This window comes from Oncorhynchus gorbuscha, linkage group LG09 (genome assembly GCF_021184085.1).
Source record: "Oncorhynchus gorbuscha isolate QuinsamMale2020 ecotype Even-year linkage group LG09, OgorEven_v1.0, whole genome shotgun sequence".
Lineage (NCBI taxonomy): Eukaryota > Metazoa > Chordata > Actinopteri > Salmoniformes > Salmonidae > Oncorhynchus > Oncorhynchus gorbuscha.
In genome coordinates this window covers 81,672,915-81,693,302 of record NC_060181.1, presented here as the reverse complement: position 1 = coordinate 81,693,302, position 20,388 = coordinate 81,672,915, and the positions used below count along the sequence as shown (strand labels likewise).

At 44.3% G+C, this 20,388-nt stretch overlaps 2 protein-coding genes and 1 pseudogene across 3 annotated transcripts in view; 1 reads left to right on the top strand and 2 right to left on the bottom strand.

Annotated features, from left to right (window-relative positions):
- LOC124044151 (cystathionine beta-synthase-like) overlaps nt 1–20,388 on the bottom strand; it is an 882,911-nt gene that overhangs the window by 440,983 nt on the left and 421,540 nt on the right. The window lies entirely within an intron of this gene.
- otc (ornithine transcarbamylase) lies at nt 22–8,270 on the top strand. 2 transcript variants are annotated; one of them, XM_046363655.1, is made up of 11 exons: nt 22–112; nt 209–327; nt 557–695; nt 803–884; nt 1,455–1,542; nt 1,647–1,800; nt 5,655–5,777; nt 6,269–6,322; nt 6,455–6,604; nt 6,758–6,895; nt 7,915–8,270. In XM_046363655.1, the coding sequence occupies exons 2-11, from the start codon at nt 245–247 to the stop codon at nt 7,972–7,974; spliced, it is 1,071 nt and encodes a 356-aa protein (XP_046219611.1). In that variant the 5' UTR covers nt 22–112; nt 209–244; the 3' UTR covers nt 7,975–8,270. The 2 variants fall into 2 exon arrangements, with proteins under 2 accessions (XP_046219611.1, XP_046219610.1); XM_046363654.1 differs by having other exon boundaries at nt 31–327.
- Nucleotides 19,849–19,989, bottom strand: LOC124044775 (annotated as a pseudogene).

The window sequence follows — 20,388 nt, the reverse complement described above, 5'->3', positions numbered from 1 at the left end:
GTGACGTGAGTGGGCAAAAACTGTGAAGGAGGAGCGTCCTCACATCCGACAGTAATCAGCACAATTCCGGAGAAGAAAAAAAGTTAACCTACCAATATATGTGCGATATTTGGTGAGACGAAACCCCACCCACTCTACTCAGAGTGAATGCAGGCAAAACACACACATGCTGTTTTCACTTTTTTCATTCAACTTTATTTTCTTTCAGATATCAATTTATAAAAGTATAGTATTTTAATCTGTCATGACAACAAAAATACTTGCCATGAAGAATTCCGTGTTCTATGGACTGAAGAGTCTCCAAAGCATCCATGCGAGGAATTTTAGGTAAGAGAAGTAACGTTAGTCAGAAACGTTGGCTAGCTAGCACGCGGATTAATTGGCAAAGTGTCAAAAGTGAGCTCAGCTGTCAAGCAAAGTAGTTTACAGTACAATCTATTTCCATCGTTTAACATTCAGAGTGCCACAGTGTATTTGTTGTCGTGTTTTTGAGACTTGTAAATGCACATTTTTGAATGGGGAGTCTGTCTATTTTTCATCCTCTTGTCATTTGCAGCATTGGAGCACAAGCTCTGGGTCCGGTCAACCTCAAGGGTCGCAGTTTCCTGACTTTAAAAGACTTCAGCTCAGATGAGATCAAACATCTTCTATGGGTGTCAGGTGACCTAAAACACAGGATCAAACATGAAAAACAGGTACAGAGAGGATCCATGTCACTAACAGAAGTTTTCATTTCAAATGGAAGATTTATAATGCACTGCTGATTGAGTTAAAGTGAGATAACGGTCACTTCTATTTGCAGTACCTTCCTCTTCTTCAAGGGAAGTCAATTGCCATGATATTTGAGAAGAGGAGCACCAGAACTAGAATGTCCACAGAAACAGGTGTGAGTTACATTTGTGTCAGGGTATGGTCTATCTACGCTTTTGGAGTAGAGAAATACCAAAATAGCTCCGTCACTCATGTTGGGTCATGCAATCACTTAGGGAGTGGTTCAATTAAAAGTCCTTTCAAAAGCCTCTTGCATCATTGTGGATATTTAAGATACAGCAAATACAAGTTCCCACATAGCTTTTGTGCTGTGATTTTAAATGTGTGGGTGCATTGGAAAGTTCAGTTGCACTCTCTCATGGCGTCACAACTCTGAATGGGTCAGGAATCAGGACTAATGCAGAACACAATGAAACTGCTGAAAAGACACTCTCCCTCCATTTGTGGCAAAAATCTAACTCAGTTAGACTCACTTATCCCTACTATTTCATCTTGCTATCCTCACATTTGTATCTATCTCGACCACATAGTTTTCCCCTGTTTTGTAAAGAGGAACATTGCATTGCAGATATAAATGCATGATGAATGGACACAACTGTCTTCCATGTGGAATGTGCAATTACTTTCTATAGTAACATTTTAGTGCGTTTGAATAAGCCCGTTATCATGTGTACTTCCTGCAGGTTTTTCTCTGCTGGGAGGACACCCCTGTTTTCTCACGTCTCAGGACATCCACCTGGGAGTGAACGAGAGCAGCACAGACACAGCCAGGTCAGTCGGTCAGCCAAGGCCACAGCAATAGCCAACTTTTTGCTCCTTGACTACACCAGGTTATCATCACCATTGGAATCAAACTTTATAGTGTGTGTGTGCAGGGTTCTCTCTGGGCTGTCAGACATAGTCCTGGCACGGGTGAACAGCCACACTACTCTGGAGGAGCTGGTGAAGGATGCCTCCATCCCCATCATCAACGGCCTGTCTGACCTCTACCACCCCATCCAGATCCTCGCTGACTTCCTCACCCTGCAGGTACTGAAGCCTAACAAACAGGCATGCAAACTACCCACCTTTTGGTGAAATTCACTGTTTTCAATCTAAAATAGGTGACATACGGGATTCGTGTAGATCCGAGGGGGGTGGGGGGGGGGGGGGGTGGGAGGCTTTGGATGACTACTGGCTGGATGCAAGAGTGATCCGTGTTTGGAGCAATACTGGCTGGATCCAAGGCTCAGCCAATTGTTCACATAACAGCAGAATGCAGGACGCGGCTGAAGAGAGAAGAGACAACCAATTCACTAGTTACAGCATCAGTGCGCCTCTGGAAAGAGCAGAGAGAGGAAAGGCAGTTTGCCAGTACAGCAGCGCGTCCCCTGAGCGATAACGACGAGGTAAAGTAGGTGAGACGCCTGACCACAGAGACGGGATGAGAAGGTGAAGCGTACTTCATGAGCTGTAACCGAAAAACAACTATCATTTGAAAAGTTTGAGGTGAGGGAGAAAGTGTGGTGGAACAAGTATTGTTATCATTGTTAAGTATCTTGCTAGTTGGATCAAATTCTCTGTTAGCTAGCCAGAGAAATGTTGAGCAACATTAGCCAACTTAACTGATCAAATAATTGAGTTTATGGTGTGAAAATTAGCTGGCTCATAAAATCAGACAGCTAACGTTACAACATCAGAAAAGCTAACGTTAGTAACCTAACCAATTCGCTATAGTATTAACAGGTATACGACTCCTTGCCATTCCTCAAGTTATAACAAGTTAGTTGCTTACTGGACCATGGCAATCTGTGTGACATGTTAACTAGCTAACGAACTAACTACAATCTGTGAACTAATGTTTTCTCTACAGTATGTGGTTAATTTTCAGAATGAGAAAATTAGGTTCAAATGAGGTGTTGCTTGTTAATAAACAAGTGGATTCAGGGATCAAGTGTAGCTGGAGCTGAGCCTGTCTTAAGCTGGATGCCTCTATAGAGGTGAAAGGAACACCACACGTTCCCTCTTTCTCACTTTTTCTATACAGTGAATATAAAGGGATATGCCAGGTGTCCTCTCTGCCTGAAAGAGATCAATTATACCAGCAAAGGATATCATGCTCTGCTGGCACATTGTAGAACAGATGTCCACAGACAGAAACTGTACAATGTAATAATGTACAGTGTAGCCCAAATATATTGTATTTGTTGTGTTGAACTTGACAGTAATGTGTGTGAGTGATGGGGGATTATTATTATTTATATTTTTTACCTATTTTTTTTTTCACCCCAATTTCATGGTATCCAATTGGTAGTCTTGTCTCATCGTTGCAACTCCCGTACGGACTGGGGAGAGGCAAAGGTCGAGAGCTATGTGTCCTCCGAAACACAACCCAGCCAAGCCTCACTGCTTCTTGACACAATGCCCATCCAACCCGGAAGCCAGCCGCACCAATGTGTCAGAGGAAGCACTAACACCTGGCAACCTGGTCAGTGTGCACTGCGCCCGGCCCGTCCGGGAGTCGCTAGACAAGGATATCCCTGCCGGCCAAACCCTCCCTTACCCGGACAACGCTGGGCCAATTGTGCGCCACCCCATGGGCCCTCCACCCGGGAGGCCCCTGATGGGGGTTTATTTAATGTTTTATTCTGTGAACATTATTTTTGCACACGTAGCCTTGTGCACTTGATCGATGTCTATTATAGTGGCCACAATAATAGAGCAAACAGAATGGCTGTTTGTTTCATTCTACTTTAAGATGTTTTTTAACCAAGTGCAATATTTAGATGTGTTTGGTCACAAGCGTTCTATTATATTATAAAGGCAGTTATAGCTAACTGCAATATTAGTGTACTGTTTTTTCTCAAGACTTGTGTAATTTGCAGTAAAGTAGGCAACAAATAACATTGGATTGCTTTCTTTAAAATGTTTATCTGTGAGTTAGGTTCACATGAACCACTTGTTATTTTTCACACAGACGGATCATGTAGATCTTATTCTTTGTTGTTTAATTAGTTAACCTGCATTTCCCCCGAGCAGGGATTTTTTTGCATGTTTCAGTGCACAGAAAAAGTGTCACCTTTTTGGGCCCTCAGCAGTTTACATCCCTGAACAAGGTGTCAGATATAGACGGGCGAAGCTATAAGGACACTCCTGACCTGTAAAACAACCAACATCTAAAACTGACCCTAACCTTAACTATGCAAGTCAGTTAAGAACAAATTCTTATTTACAATGACTGCCTACCAAAAGGCCTCCTGCGGGGACCTGGGATTTTAAATAAATAATAAATACAATATAAATATAGAACAAAACACACATTACAACAAGAGATACAACATTACGTGAAGAGAGACCTAAGACAACAGCATAGCAAGGCAGCAACATGACAACACAGCATGGTAGCAACACAACATGACAACAACATGGTAGCAACACAACATGGTAGCAGCACAAACCATTATTGGGCGGAGTCAACAGCACAATTGTCAACAAGGTAGAGACAACAATCTCACACAGCAGCCAAAACTGTCAGTTAGAGTGTACATGATTGAGTCTTTGAATGAAGAGATTGAGATAAAACTGTCCAGTTTGAGTGTTTTATTGCAGCTCGTTCCAGTCGCTAGCTGCAGAGAACTAAAAAGAGGAGCGACCCAGGGATGTGTGTGCTTTGGGGACCTTTAACAGAATGTGACTGGCAGAACGGGTGTTGTATGTGGAGGATGAGGGCTGCAGTAGATATCTCAGATGGGGGGGAGTGAACGGGTGTTGTATGTGGAGGATGAGGGCTGCAGTAGATATCTCAGATATGTGGGGGAGGACTGATATCTCGGGTGTTGTATGTGGAGGATGAGGGCTGCAGTAGATATCTCAGATAGGGGGGAGTGAACGGGTGTTGTATGTGGAGGATGAGGGCTGCAGTAGATATCTCAGATAGGGGGGAGTGAACGGGTGTTGTATGTGGAGGATGAGGGCTGCAGTAGATATCTCAGATGGGGGGAGTGAACGGGTGTTGTATGTGGAGGATGAGGGCTGCAGTAGATATCTCAGATAGGCCTCACACCCCTCCTGAGGGTAAATAAGCATTAACCAGTGGGTCTTGCAGCAGGTATACAGAGATGACCAGTTTACATAAGAGTATAGAGTGCAGTAATGTGTCCTATTATGAGCATTGGTGGCAAATCTGATGGCCGAATGGTAAAGAACATCTAGCCGCTCGAGAGCACCCTTACCTGCTGATCTATAAATTACGTCTCCGTAATCTAGCATGGGTTGGATTGTCATCTGAATCAGGGTTAGTTTGGCAGCTGGGGTTAGGACCAAATGAATGTATTTCAATTGACTGATTTCCTTATATGAATTGTAACTCAGTAAAATTGTTGCATGTTGCGTTTTTATATTTCTTTTGTATATATTTCCACTCTGATTTTGGAATAATTTTGTGAAAATTATGATAATGTCCTTTTAGTGTAAGAGCTGTTTGAAAAGACCATCTGAAATGTCTGCCTGTTTTGTTGGGATGGAGTTTTGGCCTACCATGGTGACATCACCATGCTGTAAATTAGTTCATAGACAAATAAGAACCCCTGTCAATAACAGCACATTTTCAGTTTTCCCCTCCCCACTAAGACCACTTCCAGACAGTCCTAACAAAATTCTTGCTTGAGAAATTGCCATTTACTAAGCTATTGTAGTTGATTTTTTTACCATTTTAATTGATTTTTAAAAATCACAGTACGGTACTTAATTATTACCCAGAAATGATTTGATATTGAGATAAAAACAACTGCATTGGCCCTTTAACCCCAACCAATTCTGTAAATACCGTTTTGCAGGTTAGGAGTGTCCGTATAGCCTTTTACGACTGTGCCAGATTAAAAATGTTGCCGCTCTGTGTTTTACAGGAGCATTATGGTTCGTTGAGTGGGCTGACTATAAGCTGGATCGGAGATGGAAACAACGTGCTGCACTCCTTCATGATGACCGCAGCCAAACTGGGTGTCCATCTTAGAGTCGCCACGCCCAAGGTCCACATTCTCCCCTACCCATCGCTCCCTTTTCCTCCTTTATATAGCAGTTTCTTTTTAGTGGCCAAGCCACTGTGTTTGGTGGCCCGTGACATGTACTGGGGCTCTCTGTAACTTCACTCTCAGGGTTATGAACTGTATAGTACTGGTAGTTGAGCTCTAACTAACCCCATCACTCTGTATAGTACTGGTAGTTGAGCTCTAACTAACCTCATCACTCTGTATAGTACTGGTAGTTGAGCTCTAACTAACCTCATCACTCTGTATAGTACTGGTAGTTGAGCTCTAACTAACCTCATCACTCTGTATAGTACTGGTAGTTGAGCTCTAACTAACCTCATCACTCTGTATAGTACTGGTAGTTGAGCTCTAACTAACCTCATCACTCTGTATAGTACTGGTAGTTGAGCTCTAACTAACCTCATCACTCTGTATAGTACTGGTAGTTGAGCTCTAACTAACCCCATCACTCTGCCCTGCCTCCCTCTCAGGGTTATGACCCAGACAGCAGCATCATTCAGGAGGCACAGAGACTCTCCAAACAGGTGAGAATTTCTAGACTTAAGGCGTCAGACTCTTTATTAGGATTGTATTACCTGGTTATTATTATTCTGATCGATACTAATGGTGTCAATACCAATAGAACAATGTCCTTCATTTTGTCTGCTGTGTGCCAGCATGGGACCCAGTTTCTCCTGACCTCTGACCCAGTGGAGGCAGCTCGAGGCAGTAACGTCCTGGTGACAGACACCTGGGTCAGCATGGGCCAGGAGGAGGAGAAGAAACAGAGGATCAAGGACTTCCTTGGCTACCAGATCACCATGCAGGTACATACAACAGTAGACTCAAACAGTGAATCAATTGATGAGTATTCTCTTGCTGAATACTAACCCTACTCCAGGCAGCCCCCCTACCTCTAACCCCTTCATGTATGTGCCTGATGACTCAATCATCATGTCTCCTGGTTATGTCCACCCCAGACAGGAAGTGTGGCAAAGCCAGACTGGACCTTCCTTCACTGTCTCCCACGGAAACAAGAAGAGGTGGACGACCAGGTGTTCTACTCCCCTCGCTCACTTGTCTTCCCTGAGGCTGAGAACAGGAAGTGGACCATCATGGTAAACTAAGCTGTGTACAGTAACAATATATAGTTAAATGTGGACTACTAGTAGTATTTGAATGAAGTTAAAATTGCCTTTTTAGGAACTCAGTCGGGGTCTCAACTTACTGTTGATAGTTAGAATAGTAGAAAACACAAGGTGCAATTTCGAAATGTGGTTGTGCATCAGCAGTTTTTCTCTTGTTATGTCAGTCACTGACAGTCACTCAATAAGTCCATGTCAGCTAAACATTTTGTGATTGGTAAGTTAGTCTAGCCAGCTATCTAAACTTGTAGTAATCATGGTTGAATTACTGACCGAGGGCCCACATTGATTTTGTTAGTCAGTCTCACTCATATATCCTATTAAAAACTGCAAGCATTTTTCTCCACCCTAAGGAAAAATGTGTAGAATGGCAGGAAATTGGCTTTAAAACTGCACATTTTTCTATCCGCCCCATGGCAAAATGTGTTGAATTACAACTTGCTTTAAGACTGCAATATTTTCTCTACGTCCCATGTGTAGGAAATTACCTTAACGGTTTTTAAAATCTCTGCTGTTAAGAGCGGGGCAGTCAAAATGTTTTGCTCACAAGATGAGCAAAAAATTACTTAGACCTCCAAAAGGCTAGGGTCTGCTCTGACTGCATTTGTGGACATAGGGGCAGCAGGTATTCTAGTGGTTTGAGCATTGGGCCAGTAACCGAAAGGTTGCTGAATCGAATCCCCGAGCTGACAAGGTAAAAGTCTGTGTTTCAAGGGCACTACTGTTCCCTGGTAGGCTGTCATTGTAAATAAAATTTGTTCTTAACTTACTTGCCTATTTAAATAAAGGTTAAATCATTTAAAAAATCTATGTAATATGGATGTGGGTACACAGACCCACCAGCCACTGTGGCCTCATGAGTTCAGTTTTATGGCCCTCACCCCATTCAAATTTGACCTCTTTATTCTCAAGGAGAGATTCTTTCTTTCTCTTCATTTATTTGTGCCTCATGCTCTCTTTCTTTAATTCTTTATTGCTCTCCATCTCTGCAGGGTCTGATGGTCTCTCTGCTGACTGACTACTCCCCCCAGATCCCCATGCCCAGATTCTAACTCTATCACTACTTGCCAAAGGTATCCTAAGTTTACAGTTTTGTAATACTACAAAACAGCGCTCGGTCAAGTACTTGATTGACTTTGTAGTCTGCCAGTTTTAAAAGTGCAAACTTAAAATGTGCACTTAATGCATGAAAGTATTTTACAAATGTATTTGAACCAGGACTGAATCTGAGAGAATAAAAGCTTGTTTCTTTGTATTGGACATGTGATTTGTATACACAATTCTAGTTTAAGATATTAGGAATTGATTTGGGGTTACAAACAAATAAATAAAAGTACCTCAAAATGAACAGGCTGTTTTCTGTCCTAACACTACTTTCTTAGTTTACCAACAACTGCAAATTTGACCAAGTCTTTGGGAGAAATGCTGCGTTCCATGTGGTGCACCACAGAGATAGCTAGCATGTGCACCTAACGTTACCCTGCTCAGATTTGGCTGGGAAGATCACATTTATCCTTCCACATACAGGTTGCATCCAAATATACAGAATGACAATGTCATGCACAAATAAAGTTTGTAGAATGTAGGACATTTAGCACACCATTTGCAACAGTAGTTGTGTAGACAAGACTTCTGTTATCAGATTACGAAGCTCGATTTGAAAAGATGGGCACAAAAGTTGCTTTGCGTTTAGATCTGTCTGACCACTTTAGGAAGTGCTAATATTTAGAAAACCTGTTTTTTTGTGGTAACTAAAACAATTTATCCTAACTCGTTTGCAGTCCCTTTAGAATTGTGTGCTATGCTAGCTTGCTGGCTAGCTAGAGGTTAGCTGGTTACTTAGCAACAGAAGTTAGCTTCTGTCATCAACTACTGTTGGGTTGTAGTATTTTGCCTATTTCATCGTTTGTAGAATTTTAATTTTAATATAGTCCAGGAACAGACACAATGTGGACACATTTAAATGTAGACACAAGGCGTGGTCGGAATTTCATGATCACAACTCCATTATCAGAGTACAAAAGCTGCATGAACTGTCAAGTCTAGACACGTTACCACATAACCTTCACTCCAAATCAAAACTGAAAACCTACAACCTGGTTTGGGGCGGAATTACTGAATCACCTGGAAGGCTTACAACTACCAAAGATGATAATTCCAACACTTTACAGCAAATGCTCTGGAAAACAACAGAAACCTGAAAACACCATCCAACCTGGAACTGAGTGAGTAATGTTTAGTCTGAAACTATATTTTATTTCCAAAAGCCAAGAAGAAAAATACATTCAATTACTTTATAAGGACTGAATACTAAATTAAGGCTGCCAAGCTTGATACAACTTCAACTAGCACTGACGTGTCAAGTGAGAGGTGTCAAAGCCTTTTAGCCCAACAATGGCAGGAGAGTCACACAGTCTACTCCAACCAAATGGAGAGGCCTTAGAAGCTGCCTCCTGCTGTCCAGAGGTAATTAAAATACAGTACCCTGTGTATATAAAGAATGATAAGGCAAGAAAAGATCACAAAATGAAGCTCCTTATGGAAAATCAAGAGACTTTTTGCTGACTATTATAGAAATGGGAACATCAGCAACCTCATCTTCCACACAAACCATCCCCTGGCATGGCACATTGCTATATTAGCACACTACCCCTCTGTTAAAAGGGGGGGGGTGTTAACGAGGGTTGAAAACTCAGGGTACTAGACAACGAGGACTCTGAGTCAGCTAAGATAAAGCTCTATAGGTCTGGAACAGTAATGGTACAGGGCAACAACAAATAGTTTCAGCTGGACTTTCACTTAATCAAAGAATTAGTCCAGCAGGAGAAGCTCTCCTTTGAGAAAGATACCTCGAGCGGGTCAGACCAGACCTCTTCATTATATAACCCCACAGACGAGCAACCCCAAGCGTAAAGTCAACCTCCCAGCACAGAGTACTACCCCCTCATTGAATTTAAGGATACATTTACCCAGCTGGAGGTAAGGCAGGTGGAGATGGAATAGCAGGTGAATACACTCCAGTCAGCATAGACCCAGACAACAGTCTAGCACAACAACACCACCTTAACTAGACCCGGAGAGCTGGAGGTGGAGAGAGACGTATCTGCACTCTGGACTGTGGTGAGACAACTTCAACAATATAAAAAGCAAGGGCAGGAGAAGAACAGAGCACTAGAGGAGAGGATCAGACTGCTGGAGGAGAGGGTTAGAGGGATGGCGTGTGACAGATCAACCCACTAGAGAGGTGACGACCCCTGCAGAGAAGCCAGCAGAACAGCCCACCTCAGCTCCCGACAAAAGTCTCAAAACCACAGCAGAATAGTCCACACCAGACCCTGACCATAGCGTCGACATCACAGCAGACAAATGAAGAACCCCAAGCCCAGGGGATCTCACCCCCTCTGAGCACCCCCCCCCTGTCAGCCACCCGGATAGCCCTCCTGACAACCCCTCCACACCCACTGAGGACAAACACAAGACACAGATTGTACTCCTTATGGACTCAAATGGGAAATATATACAAGAAAAAAAGAAAAAAAATCTCGAACACAGTGTGTCTAAACTTTGGTGTCCAAACACCCAGCGTGCCCTAGACTTTCTGTCTGAGGACCAACTAGGTTCACCTAGCCACATAATATTACACACAGGTACAAACAACCTGAGAACACAGCAGGAAAGGGTTTGCCACAGCACTGAAGGGAGTGATTGCAAAAGCTCCTTATACTTTTCCCAATGTACAAGTGGTTATCTCCATCCTGCTACCATACAGTGGGTAAATGCAAGTATTTCCCATGACAGTGCCTCAAAACCAAATGTTTTCCTGGCCCACCACTCCACCCTGGACTTGAACAGCATCTATGACCAGGTCCACCTATACAAGGCAGCAGTGCCCACCTTCGCCCGGACTCTAAAGGACATCGCTCTCAAACGCAGCCCCAAAACTTCACACAGGAGCAACAGATTAATAGACGCCCCGCCCAGACCAGCGAGACACTCTCCCAGACCTGCGGGACCCCCCCCTCCCCCCTGGACCTACACAGAGGACCCATGCTGAGAAGACCTACATCCAGACCACAACGCCACCAGCCACATACACACCCCCACCCCAACCAATCAACACCCCCCCCCAAGTCAACCTTCCCCACAACCCATTTAGGCCCCCTCAGATCCGACCTATGCCCCTCCTGCCCAACCCATGAACCCCACCCCCGCAAAGAGGGCCTCAACATGGAAGCCACACATACGCCCAGGCCGTGAGCGGGCAAACAGGCCGAACCCCCACTCTCACACTCGCCCAAGCCAATGGCATGTACCAGATGCTCAGCAGGCTCTGCTCACACTTACTGGCCTGAGGCCAAACCACACGACCAACAACATTGGACACTTTATGGAACACAAAGCCTTCACTATCTCATCCTGGAATATCCCAGGCCTGAGGTCATCTGCATTTGGCCTAAAAATCAGGAACCTGGACTTCATCAAAGAAATCTGAAATACAGGCATTGTCATCCCACAATAAACCTGGTGTAGAGGAAACAGGCGCATTGGTTGCCCTCTAGGTTACAGAGAGCTGGTAGTCCCATCCACCAAACTACCAGGTGTGAAACAGGGAAGAGACTCAGGGTATTTTTTTATTTCACCTTTATTTAACCAGGTAGGCTAGTTGAGAACAAGTTCTCATTTGCAACTGCGACCTGGCCAAGATAAAGCAAAGCAGTTCGACACATACAACAACACAGAGTTACACATGGAATAAACAAACATACAATCAATAATACAGTAGAACAATCTATATACAGCATCTGCAAATGAGGTAGGATAAGAGAGGTAAGGCAATAAATAGGCCATGGTGGTGAAGTAATTACAATATAGCAATTAAACACTGGAATGGTAGGGTGTGCAGAAGAGGAATGTGCAAGTTGAGATACTGGGGTGCAAAGGAGCAAAATAAATACAGTATGGGGAGGAGGTAGATTGGATGGGCTATGTACAGGTGCAGTGATCTGTGAGCTGCTCTGACAGCTGGTGCTTAAAGCTAGTGAGGGAGGTAAGAATCTCCAGCTTCAGAGATTTTTGCAGTTCGTTCCAGTCATTGGTCACCCCCAGCGCGTGCTGGAGCGCGTGCTACGGGTGGTGCTGCTATGGTGAGCTGAGATAAGGCAGGGTTTTACCTAGCAGAGACTTGTAGATGACCTGGAACCAGTGGGTTTGGAGACGAGTGGTCACCCCAAAGACAATTCTTCCATTGGCAGCCTCTTTTTTTTTTGGGGGGGGGGTGACCTGCTGGAGTGCGTGCTACGGGTGGGTGCTGCTATGGTGACCAGTGAGCTTACATAAGGCAGGGTTATATCTAGCAGAGACTTGTAGATGACCTGGAGCCAGTGAGTTTAGTGACGAGTATGAAGCGAGGGCCAGCCAACGAGAGCATACAGGTCGCAGTGGTGGATAGTATATGGGACTTTGGTGACAAAGTGATAGACTGCATCCAATTTGTTGAGTAGAGTGTTGGAGGCTATTTTGTAAATGACATCACTAAGTCGAGGATCGGTAGGATGGTCAGTTTTACAAGGGTATGTTTGGCAGCTTGAGTGAAGGATGCTGTTGCGAAATAGGAAGCCGATTTATAGATTTAATTTTGGGTTGGAGATGTTTAATGTGAGTCTGGAAGGAGAGTTTACAGTCTAACCAGACACCTAGGTATTTGTTGTTGTCCACATATTCTTAGTTAGAACCGAGTAGTGATGCTGGCTGGACGGGCGGGTAGGTGCGAACAGCGATCGGTTGAAGAGCATGCATTTAGTTTTACTTGCATTTAAGAGCAGTTGGAGGCCACGGAAGGAGAGTTGAATGGCATTTAAGCTCATCTGGAGGTTAGTTAACACAGTGTCCAAAGAAGGGCCAGAGGTAAACAGAATGGTGTCGTCTGCGTAGAGGTGGATCAAAGAATCACCAGCAGCGAGAGCGACATTGATGTATACAGAGAAGAGAGTCGGCCCCAGAATTTAACCCTGTGGCACCCCCATAGAGACTGCCAGAGGCTGAACAACAGGCCCTCCGATTTGACATACTGAACTCTATCGGAGAAGTAGTTGGTGAACCAAGCGAGGCAATCATTTGAGAAACCAAGGCTGTTGAGTCTGCCAATAAGAATGTTGTGATTGACAGAGTCGAAAGCCTTAGCCAGGTTGATGAATACGGCTGCACAGTAAGGTCTCTTATCGATGGTGGTTATGATATCGTTTAGAACCTTGAGCGTGGCTAAGGTGCACCCATGACCAGCTCTGAAACCAGATTGCATAGCGGAGAAGGTACGGTGAGAATCGAAATGGTCTGTAAATCTGTTTATTAACTTGGCTTTCTTAACTTGGCTTTCTGTAGGGTTTTCCTAAGCCAGGATTCAGACACGGCTAAGACATCCGGGTTGGCAGAATGTGCTAAAGCAGTGAATAAAGCAAACTTAGGGAGTAGGCTTCTAATGTTAACATGCATGAAACCAAGGCTTTTACAGTTACAGAAGTCAACAAATTAGAGCACCTGGAGAGTAGGAGTGGAGCTAGGCACTGCAGGTCCTGATTAACCTCTACATCACCAGAGGAACAGAGGAGAAGTAGGATAAGGGTACGGCTAAAAGCTATAAGAACTGGTCATCTAGCACGTTCGTAACAGAGAGTAAAGGGAGCAGGTTTCTGGGCACGATAGCATAGATTCAAGGCATAATTTACAGACAAAGGTAAGGTAGGATGTGAGTACATTGGAGGTAAACCTAGGCATTGAGTAATGATGAGAGAGAGATATTCTCTAGAGACGTTTAAACCAGGTGATGTCATCGCATATGTGGGAGGTGGAACAACATGGTTGGTAAAGGCATATTGAGCAGGGCTAGACGCTCTACATTGAAATGAGACAGTAATCACTAACCAGGACAGTAATGGACAAGGCATATTGATATTAGGGAGAGGCATGCGTTGCCAAGTGATCGTATGGGTCCAGTGAGTGGTTGGGCTAGCTGGGGACATGGCGATTCAGACAGTTAGCAGGCCGGGGCTAGCATGCTCGCAGAAGGGCCTTAGAGGGACGTCACAATGGGAGAAAGTCTGTTTTTGCCTCCTCGTGCAGTGACGTTGATAGACCAGTCGTGGAATTAGTAGGGTTCCAAGTAGCAGAGGGGTCCAAGTCCAATTGGCAAAATGGATATAGTGGTCCAAGAAACTGGTCGATAGATCAGCTAACAGTCCAATATGCTCTAGATAGCTAGCAGGCCACAGTTAGCAGAATGGGCCTTCAGGGGACGTCGTGCCTGAGGGGCCTGTTGGGATCCTCGGGCAGATTATGTCGGTATTCCAGTCGTGAAGGATCGCCTTTGTTCCGTTCCCCCTACCGGCAGTAGAAGGGGTCCGGATATTGTAGCCGAGGAGTGGGCTTTAGGAGTAGTCCAGGAGCCCTAGCCGGGAGATGGGTCTAGCATGGGCTATCTCCAGGCTAGTTGGTGCTTGCTCCGGGACAGAAACATTAGCCAGGAGTAGTCAACCCGGGTTGCAGTTAGCTAGCTGCCATGATCCAGATGAAAAGGTTCCGAGTTTACTGTAGGAATCCGGGGATATGGAGAGAAAAATAGGTCCAGTATGCTCTGGTTTGAAATGCATTGTACGAACTGGCGAGAGCTTTCCGAGCTAAAGGTTAGCTAATGACTGCTAGCAGTGGTTAGCTGACCGATAGCTGGTAGCTAGTTAGCTAGCTAGCTTCAGTTGAGGTATTCCAGTTCGGAAGTTAAATAGAAATACTTTAGAAAAAAACAGATCCACACCACATTGAGTGAGGCGGTTTGCTGGAGAGTATTTTGAAGTTGTATATGAGTACAATTATGAAAAAGAATGCAAAGAAAAATATAAATATGGGACAAGACAAGACAAAGACAAAGAAGTCTGACTGCCATCTTGGAAAATGCTAATTTGGTATAGAGCAGACCTAACTCACTCCATTAAATTAATCAAAACAGGAACATTTTACAGTTGGATAGGAAAAGGAAATAATCTTAACAGAGAAAAATGTCCTCCTGTTTGCTACCTAAACTCAGCAAAAAAAAGAAACGTCCCTTTATCAGGACCCTGTCTTTTTATGAATTATGAATTATACCAAAATAATGGTGTTCCAAAAAAGGTGCAGTCGCCAAGACCACAAATACATATTCCATCTAGACACCATTGCCCTAGAGCACACTAAAAACGATACATATCTTGGCCTAAACATCAGTGGCACAGGTAACTTCCACAAAGCTGTGAACGACCTGAGAGACAAGGCAAGAAGGGCATTCTATGCCATCGAAAGGACCATACAATTCGACATACAAATTAGGATTTGGCTAAAATACTTGAATCAGTTATAGAACCCATTGCTCTTTACGGTTGTGAGGTCTGGGGTCCGCTCAACAACCAAGAATTCATAAAATGGGACAAACTCCAAATTGAGATTCTGCATGCAGAATTCTGCAAAAATATCCCGTGTACAATGTAGAACACCAAATAATGCATGCAGAGCAGAATTTGGCCGATGCCTGCTAATGATCAAAATCCAGAAAAGTGACGTTCCATAACAAAGCTATCAACTACAGAGAGATGAACCTGGAGAAGAGTCCCCTAAGCAAACTGTCTCTGTTCACAAACAGACCCCACAGAGGCCCAGGACAGCAACACAATTAGACCCAAACGAATCATGAGAAAACAAAAAGATAATTACTTGACACATCGGAAAGAATTAACAAACAAAGAGAGCAAACTAGAAGGCTATTTGGCCCTAAACAGAGAGTCTACAGTGGCAGAATACCTGACCACTGTGACTGACCCACACTTAAGGAAAGGTTTGACTTTGTACAGACTCTGTGCATAGCCTTCCTATTGAGAAAGGCCACCGTAGGCAGACCTGGCTCGCAAGAGAAGACAGGCTATGTGCACACTGCCCACAAAATGAGGTGGAAACTGAGCTGCACTTCCTAACCTGTAGCACAAACTCAAAAAAGTTCTGGGACACCTCCTCCCAGCTGCCCACTGCACTGAGGCTAGGAAACACTGTCACCACCTATAAATCCACGATGATTGTGAAATTCAATAAGCATTTTTCTATGGCTGGCCATGCTTTTCACCTGGCTACCCCTACCCCGGTCCAACAGCCCTGCACCCCCCACAGCAACTCCCCCATTTCTCCTTCACCCAAATCCAGATAGCTGATTTTCTGAAAGAGCTGCAAAATCTGGACCCCTACAAATCAGCCGGGCTAAACAATCTGGACCCTCTCTTTCTAAAATTATCCACCACAATTGTTGCAACAACCTATTGCTAGCCTGTTCAACCTCTCTTTTGTATCATCTGAAATCCCCAAAGATTGGAAAGCTGCAGCGGTCATCCCCCTCTTCAAAGGGGGAGACACTCTAGACCCAAACCGTTACAGACCTACAGTATATCTATCCTACCCTGCCTTTCTAAGGTCTTTGAAAGCCAAGTGAACAAACATATCACCGACCATTTTGAATCCCAACATACCTTCTCTGCTATGGTTTCCGAGCTGGTCATGGGTGCACCTCAGCCACGCTCAAGTTCCTAAAAGAAATCATAACCGCCATCGATAAAAGACATTACTGTGCAGCCGTATTCATCGACCTGGTCAAGGCTTTCGACTCTGTCAATATTACATTCTTATCGGCAGACTAAACAGCCCTGGTTTCTCAAATGATTGCCTCGCTTGGTTCACCAACTACTTCTCAGACAGAGTTCAGTGAGTCAAATCAGAGGGCCTGGTGTCCGGACCTCTGGCATTAACATTTAACATTTAAGTCATTTAGCAGACGCTCTAATCCAGAGCGACTTACAAATTGGTGCATTCACCTTATGACATCCAGTAGAACAGTCACTTTACAATAGTGCATCTAAATCTTAAAGGGGGGGGGGTGAGAAGGATTACTTATCCTATCCTAGGTATTCCTTAAAGAGGTGGGGTTTCAGGTGTCTCCGGAAGGTGGTGATTGACTCCGCTGTCCTGGCGTCGTGAGGGAGTTTGTTCCACCATTGGGGGGCCAGAGCAGCGAACAGTTTTGACTGGGCTGAGCGGGAACTGTACTTCCTCAGTGGTAGGGGGGGCGAGCAGGCCAGAGGTGGATGAAGGCAGTGCCATTGTTTGGGTGTAGGGCCTGATCAGAGCCTGGAGGTACTGAGGTGCCGTTCCCCTCACAGCTCCGTAGGCTAGCACCGTGGTCTTGTAGCGGATGCGAGCTTCAACTGGAAGCCAGTGGAGAGAGCGGAGGAGCGGGGTGACGTGAGAGAACTTGGGAAGGTTGAACACCAGACGGGCTGCGGCGTTCTGGATGAGTTGTAGGGGTTTAATGGCACAGGCAGGGAGCCCAGCCAACAGCGAGTTGCAGTAATCCAGACGGGAGATGACAAGTGCCTGGATTAGGACCTGCGCCGCTTCCTGTGTGAGGCAGGGATCGTACTCTGCGGATGTTGTAGAGCATGAACCTACAGGAACGGGCCACCGCCTTGATGTTAGTTGAGAACGACAGGGTGTTGTCCAGGATCACACCAAGGTTCTTAGCGCTCTGGGAGGAGGACACAATGGAGTTGTCAACCGTGGACGCGAGATCATGGAACGGGCAGTCCTTCCCCGGGAGGAAGAGCAGCTTCGTCTTGCCGAGGTTCAGCTTGAGGTGGTGATCCGTCATCCACACTGATATGTCTGCCAGACATGCAGAGATGCGATTCGCCACCTGGTCATCAGAAGGGGGAAAGGAGAAGATTAATTGTGTGTCGTCTGCATAGCAATGATAGGAGAGACCATGTGAGGTTATGACAGAGCCAAGTGACTTGGTGTATAGCGAGAATAGGAGAGGGCCTAGAACAGAGCCCTGGGGGACAATGGCAGTCTCTATGGGGGTGCCACAGGGTTCAATTCTCGGGCCGACTCTTTTCTCTGTATACATCAACGAGGTCGCTCTTGCTGCTCTGATCCACCTCTATGCAGACGACACCATTCTGTATTCTTCTGGCCCTTCTTTGGACACTGTGTTAACTAACCTCCAGATGAGTTTCAATGCCATACAGCTCTCCTTCCATGGCCTCCAACTGCTCTTAAATGCAAGTAAAACTAAATGCATGCTCTTCAACCGATCGCTGCCCGCACCTGCCCACCCGTCCAGCATCACTACTCTGGACGGTTCTGACTTAGAATATGTGGACAACTACAAATACCTAGGTGTCTGGTTCGACTGTAAACTCTCCTTCCAGACTCGTATTCAGCAATCCAAAATTAAATCTATAATCGACTTCCAATTTCGCAACAAAGCATCCTTCACTCATGCTGCCAAACATACTCTCGTAAAACTGACTATCCTACCGATCCTCGACTTCGGCGATGTCATTTACAAAATAGCCTCCAACACTCTACTCAGCAAATTGGATGCAGTCTATCACAGTGCCATCCGTTTTGTCACCAAAGCCCAATATACTACCCACCACTGCGACCTTTATGCTCTCGTTGGCTGGCTCGCTTCATATTTGTCGTTAAACCCACTGGCTCCAGGTCATCTACAAGTCTTTGCTAGGTAAAGCCCCGCCTTATCTCAGCTCACTGGTCACCATAGCAGCACCCACCCGTATCACGTGCTCCAGCAGGTATATTTCACTGGTCATCCACAAAGACAATTTCTCCTTTGGTCGCCTTTCCTTACAGTTCTCTGTTGCCAATGACTGGAACAAACTGCAAAAATCACTGAAGCTGGAGACTCATATCTCTCTCACTAACTTTAAGCACCAGCTGTCAGCGCAGCTCACAGATCACTGCACCTGTACATAGCCTATCTGTAAATAGCCCATCAAACTACCTCATCCCCATATTTTTTTTTTTTTTTTTGCTCCTTTGCACCCCAGTATCTCTACTTGCACATTCATCTTCTGCACATCGATCACTCCACTGTTTATTTGCTAAATCACCACTATGGCCTATTTATTACCTTACCTCCCTAATCTTACCTCATTTGCATACACTCTATATATATTTTTTATATTGTTTTATTGACTGTACGTTTGTTTATTCCATGTGTAACTCTGTGTTGTTGTTTGTGTCGCACTGCTTTGCTTTATCTTGGCCAGGTCGCAGTTGTAAATGAAAACTTGTTTTCAACTGTCCTACCTGGTTAAATAAAGGTGAAATAAAATTAAAATAAAAAACCTCCTGCCCAATGTATGACTATATTAGAGACACATATTTTCCCCAGATTACACAGATCCACAAAGAATTGGAAAACAAAGCCGATTTTGATAAACTCCCATATCTTTCTGGTTTGAAATACCACAGTGTGCCATCACAGCAGCAAGATTTGTGACCTGTTGCCACAAGAAAAGGTCAACCAGTGAAGAACAAACACCATTGTCAATACAACCCATATTTATGCTTATTTATTTTCCCTTTTGTACTTTAACCATTTGTACATCGTTACCACTAGGCAGGGTAGCCTAGTGGTTAGAGCGTTGGAGTTCAATTCCCCGAGCTGACAAGGTACAAATCGGTCGTTCTGCCACTGAACAGGCAAGTTAACCCACTGTTCCTAGTCCGTCATTGATAATAAGAATTTGTTCTTAACTGACTTGCCTAGTTAAATAAAGGTAAAATAAAAACTAAATTAAACAACACTGTATATATATATACATAATATGACATTTGTAATGTCTTAATTATTTTGGAATTTCTGTGAGTATAATGTTTACTGTTCATTTTTGTTTATTTCACTTTTGTATATTATCTACTTCACATGCTTCGGCAATGTTAACATGTGTTTCCCATGCCGATAAAGCCCCTTGAATTGAATTGATACACTCAGGATATAAGTAGCATCACATAAGGTACTCACTCACCAACAATAAAGTGTTATTTGACGTACACATCAGGGGAGAGCGCGAACGCAGTCCCACACTACCAGAAATTATTCAATTGAGATTTCCACATTTGGGAAATTCGTAGTGGTTAGTCCAGCAGGAGTGCAATTGCTGATCTAGGTATCGGTGAAGGTCTACTGATTTCAGTACAAATATTATCGGCTGACGGTTACCACTTTGGATCCTGATAATAACTCATCATATCGACCAAGGGGTTCGTGATATGTATGAATGCAGTTGCGGAAAGAGCGGTGCAAATGCGATTAATGTTGTTTATGAGATTATATTAGTATAATATCGCGTATTTTCCCATTACCTTTTAATATCTAAACGGGTGTCTGATATCACAAAAGTGGGTGATGTACCAAATTCTGAAATCACGTTTGTGCACATAGCCAAGCGAATGACATCAAATATATATGTTTCGTAGCAATTCAGGCATTGTAAGCATAGTAGTTTCCTAGCGCTTGTGTTCTGTGCTCAGTAAAACATGTAGCATTTAGACCATCGACCACAGGGTGGCAATGTGCATACAACCCCTCGATACGG

Coding starts and splice junctions, on each gene's coding strand:
- otc (XM_046363655.1), top strand. CDS start 245: ATGACAACAAAAATACTTGCCATGAAGAATTCCGTGTTCTATGGACTG. Junction 328..556: donor ATCCATGCGAGGAATTTTAG/GTAAGAGAAGTA, acceptor TGTCATTTGCAG/CATTGGAGCACAAGCTCTGG. Junction 1,801..5,654: donor CTGACTTCCTCACCCTGCAG/GTACTGAAGCCT, acceptor TGTGTTTTACAG/GAGCATTATGGTTCGTTGAG.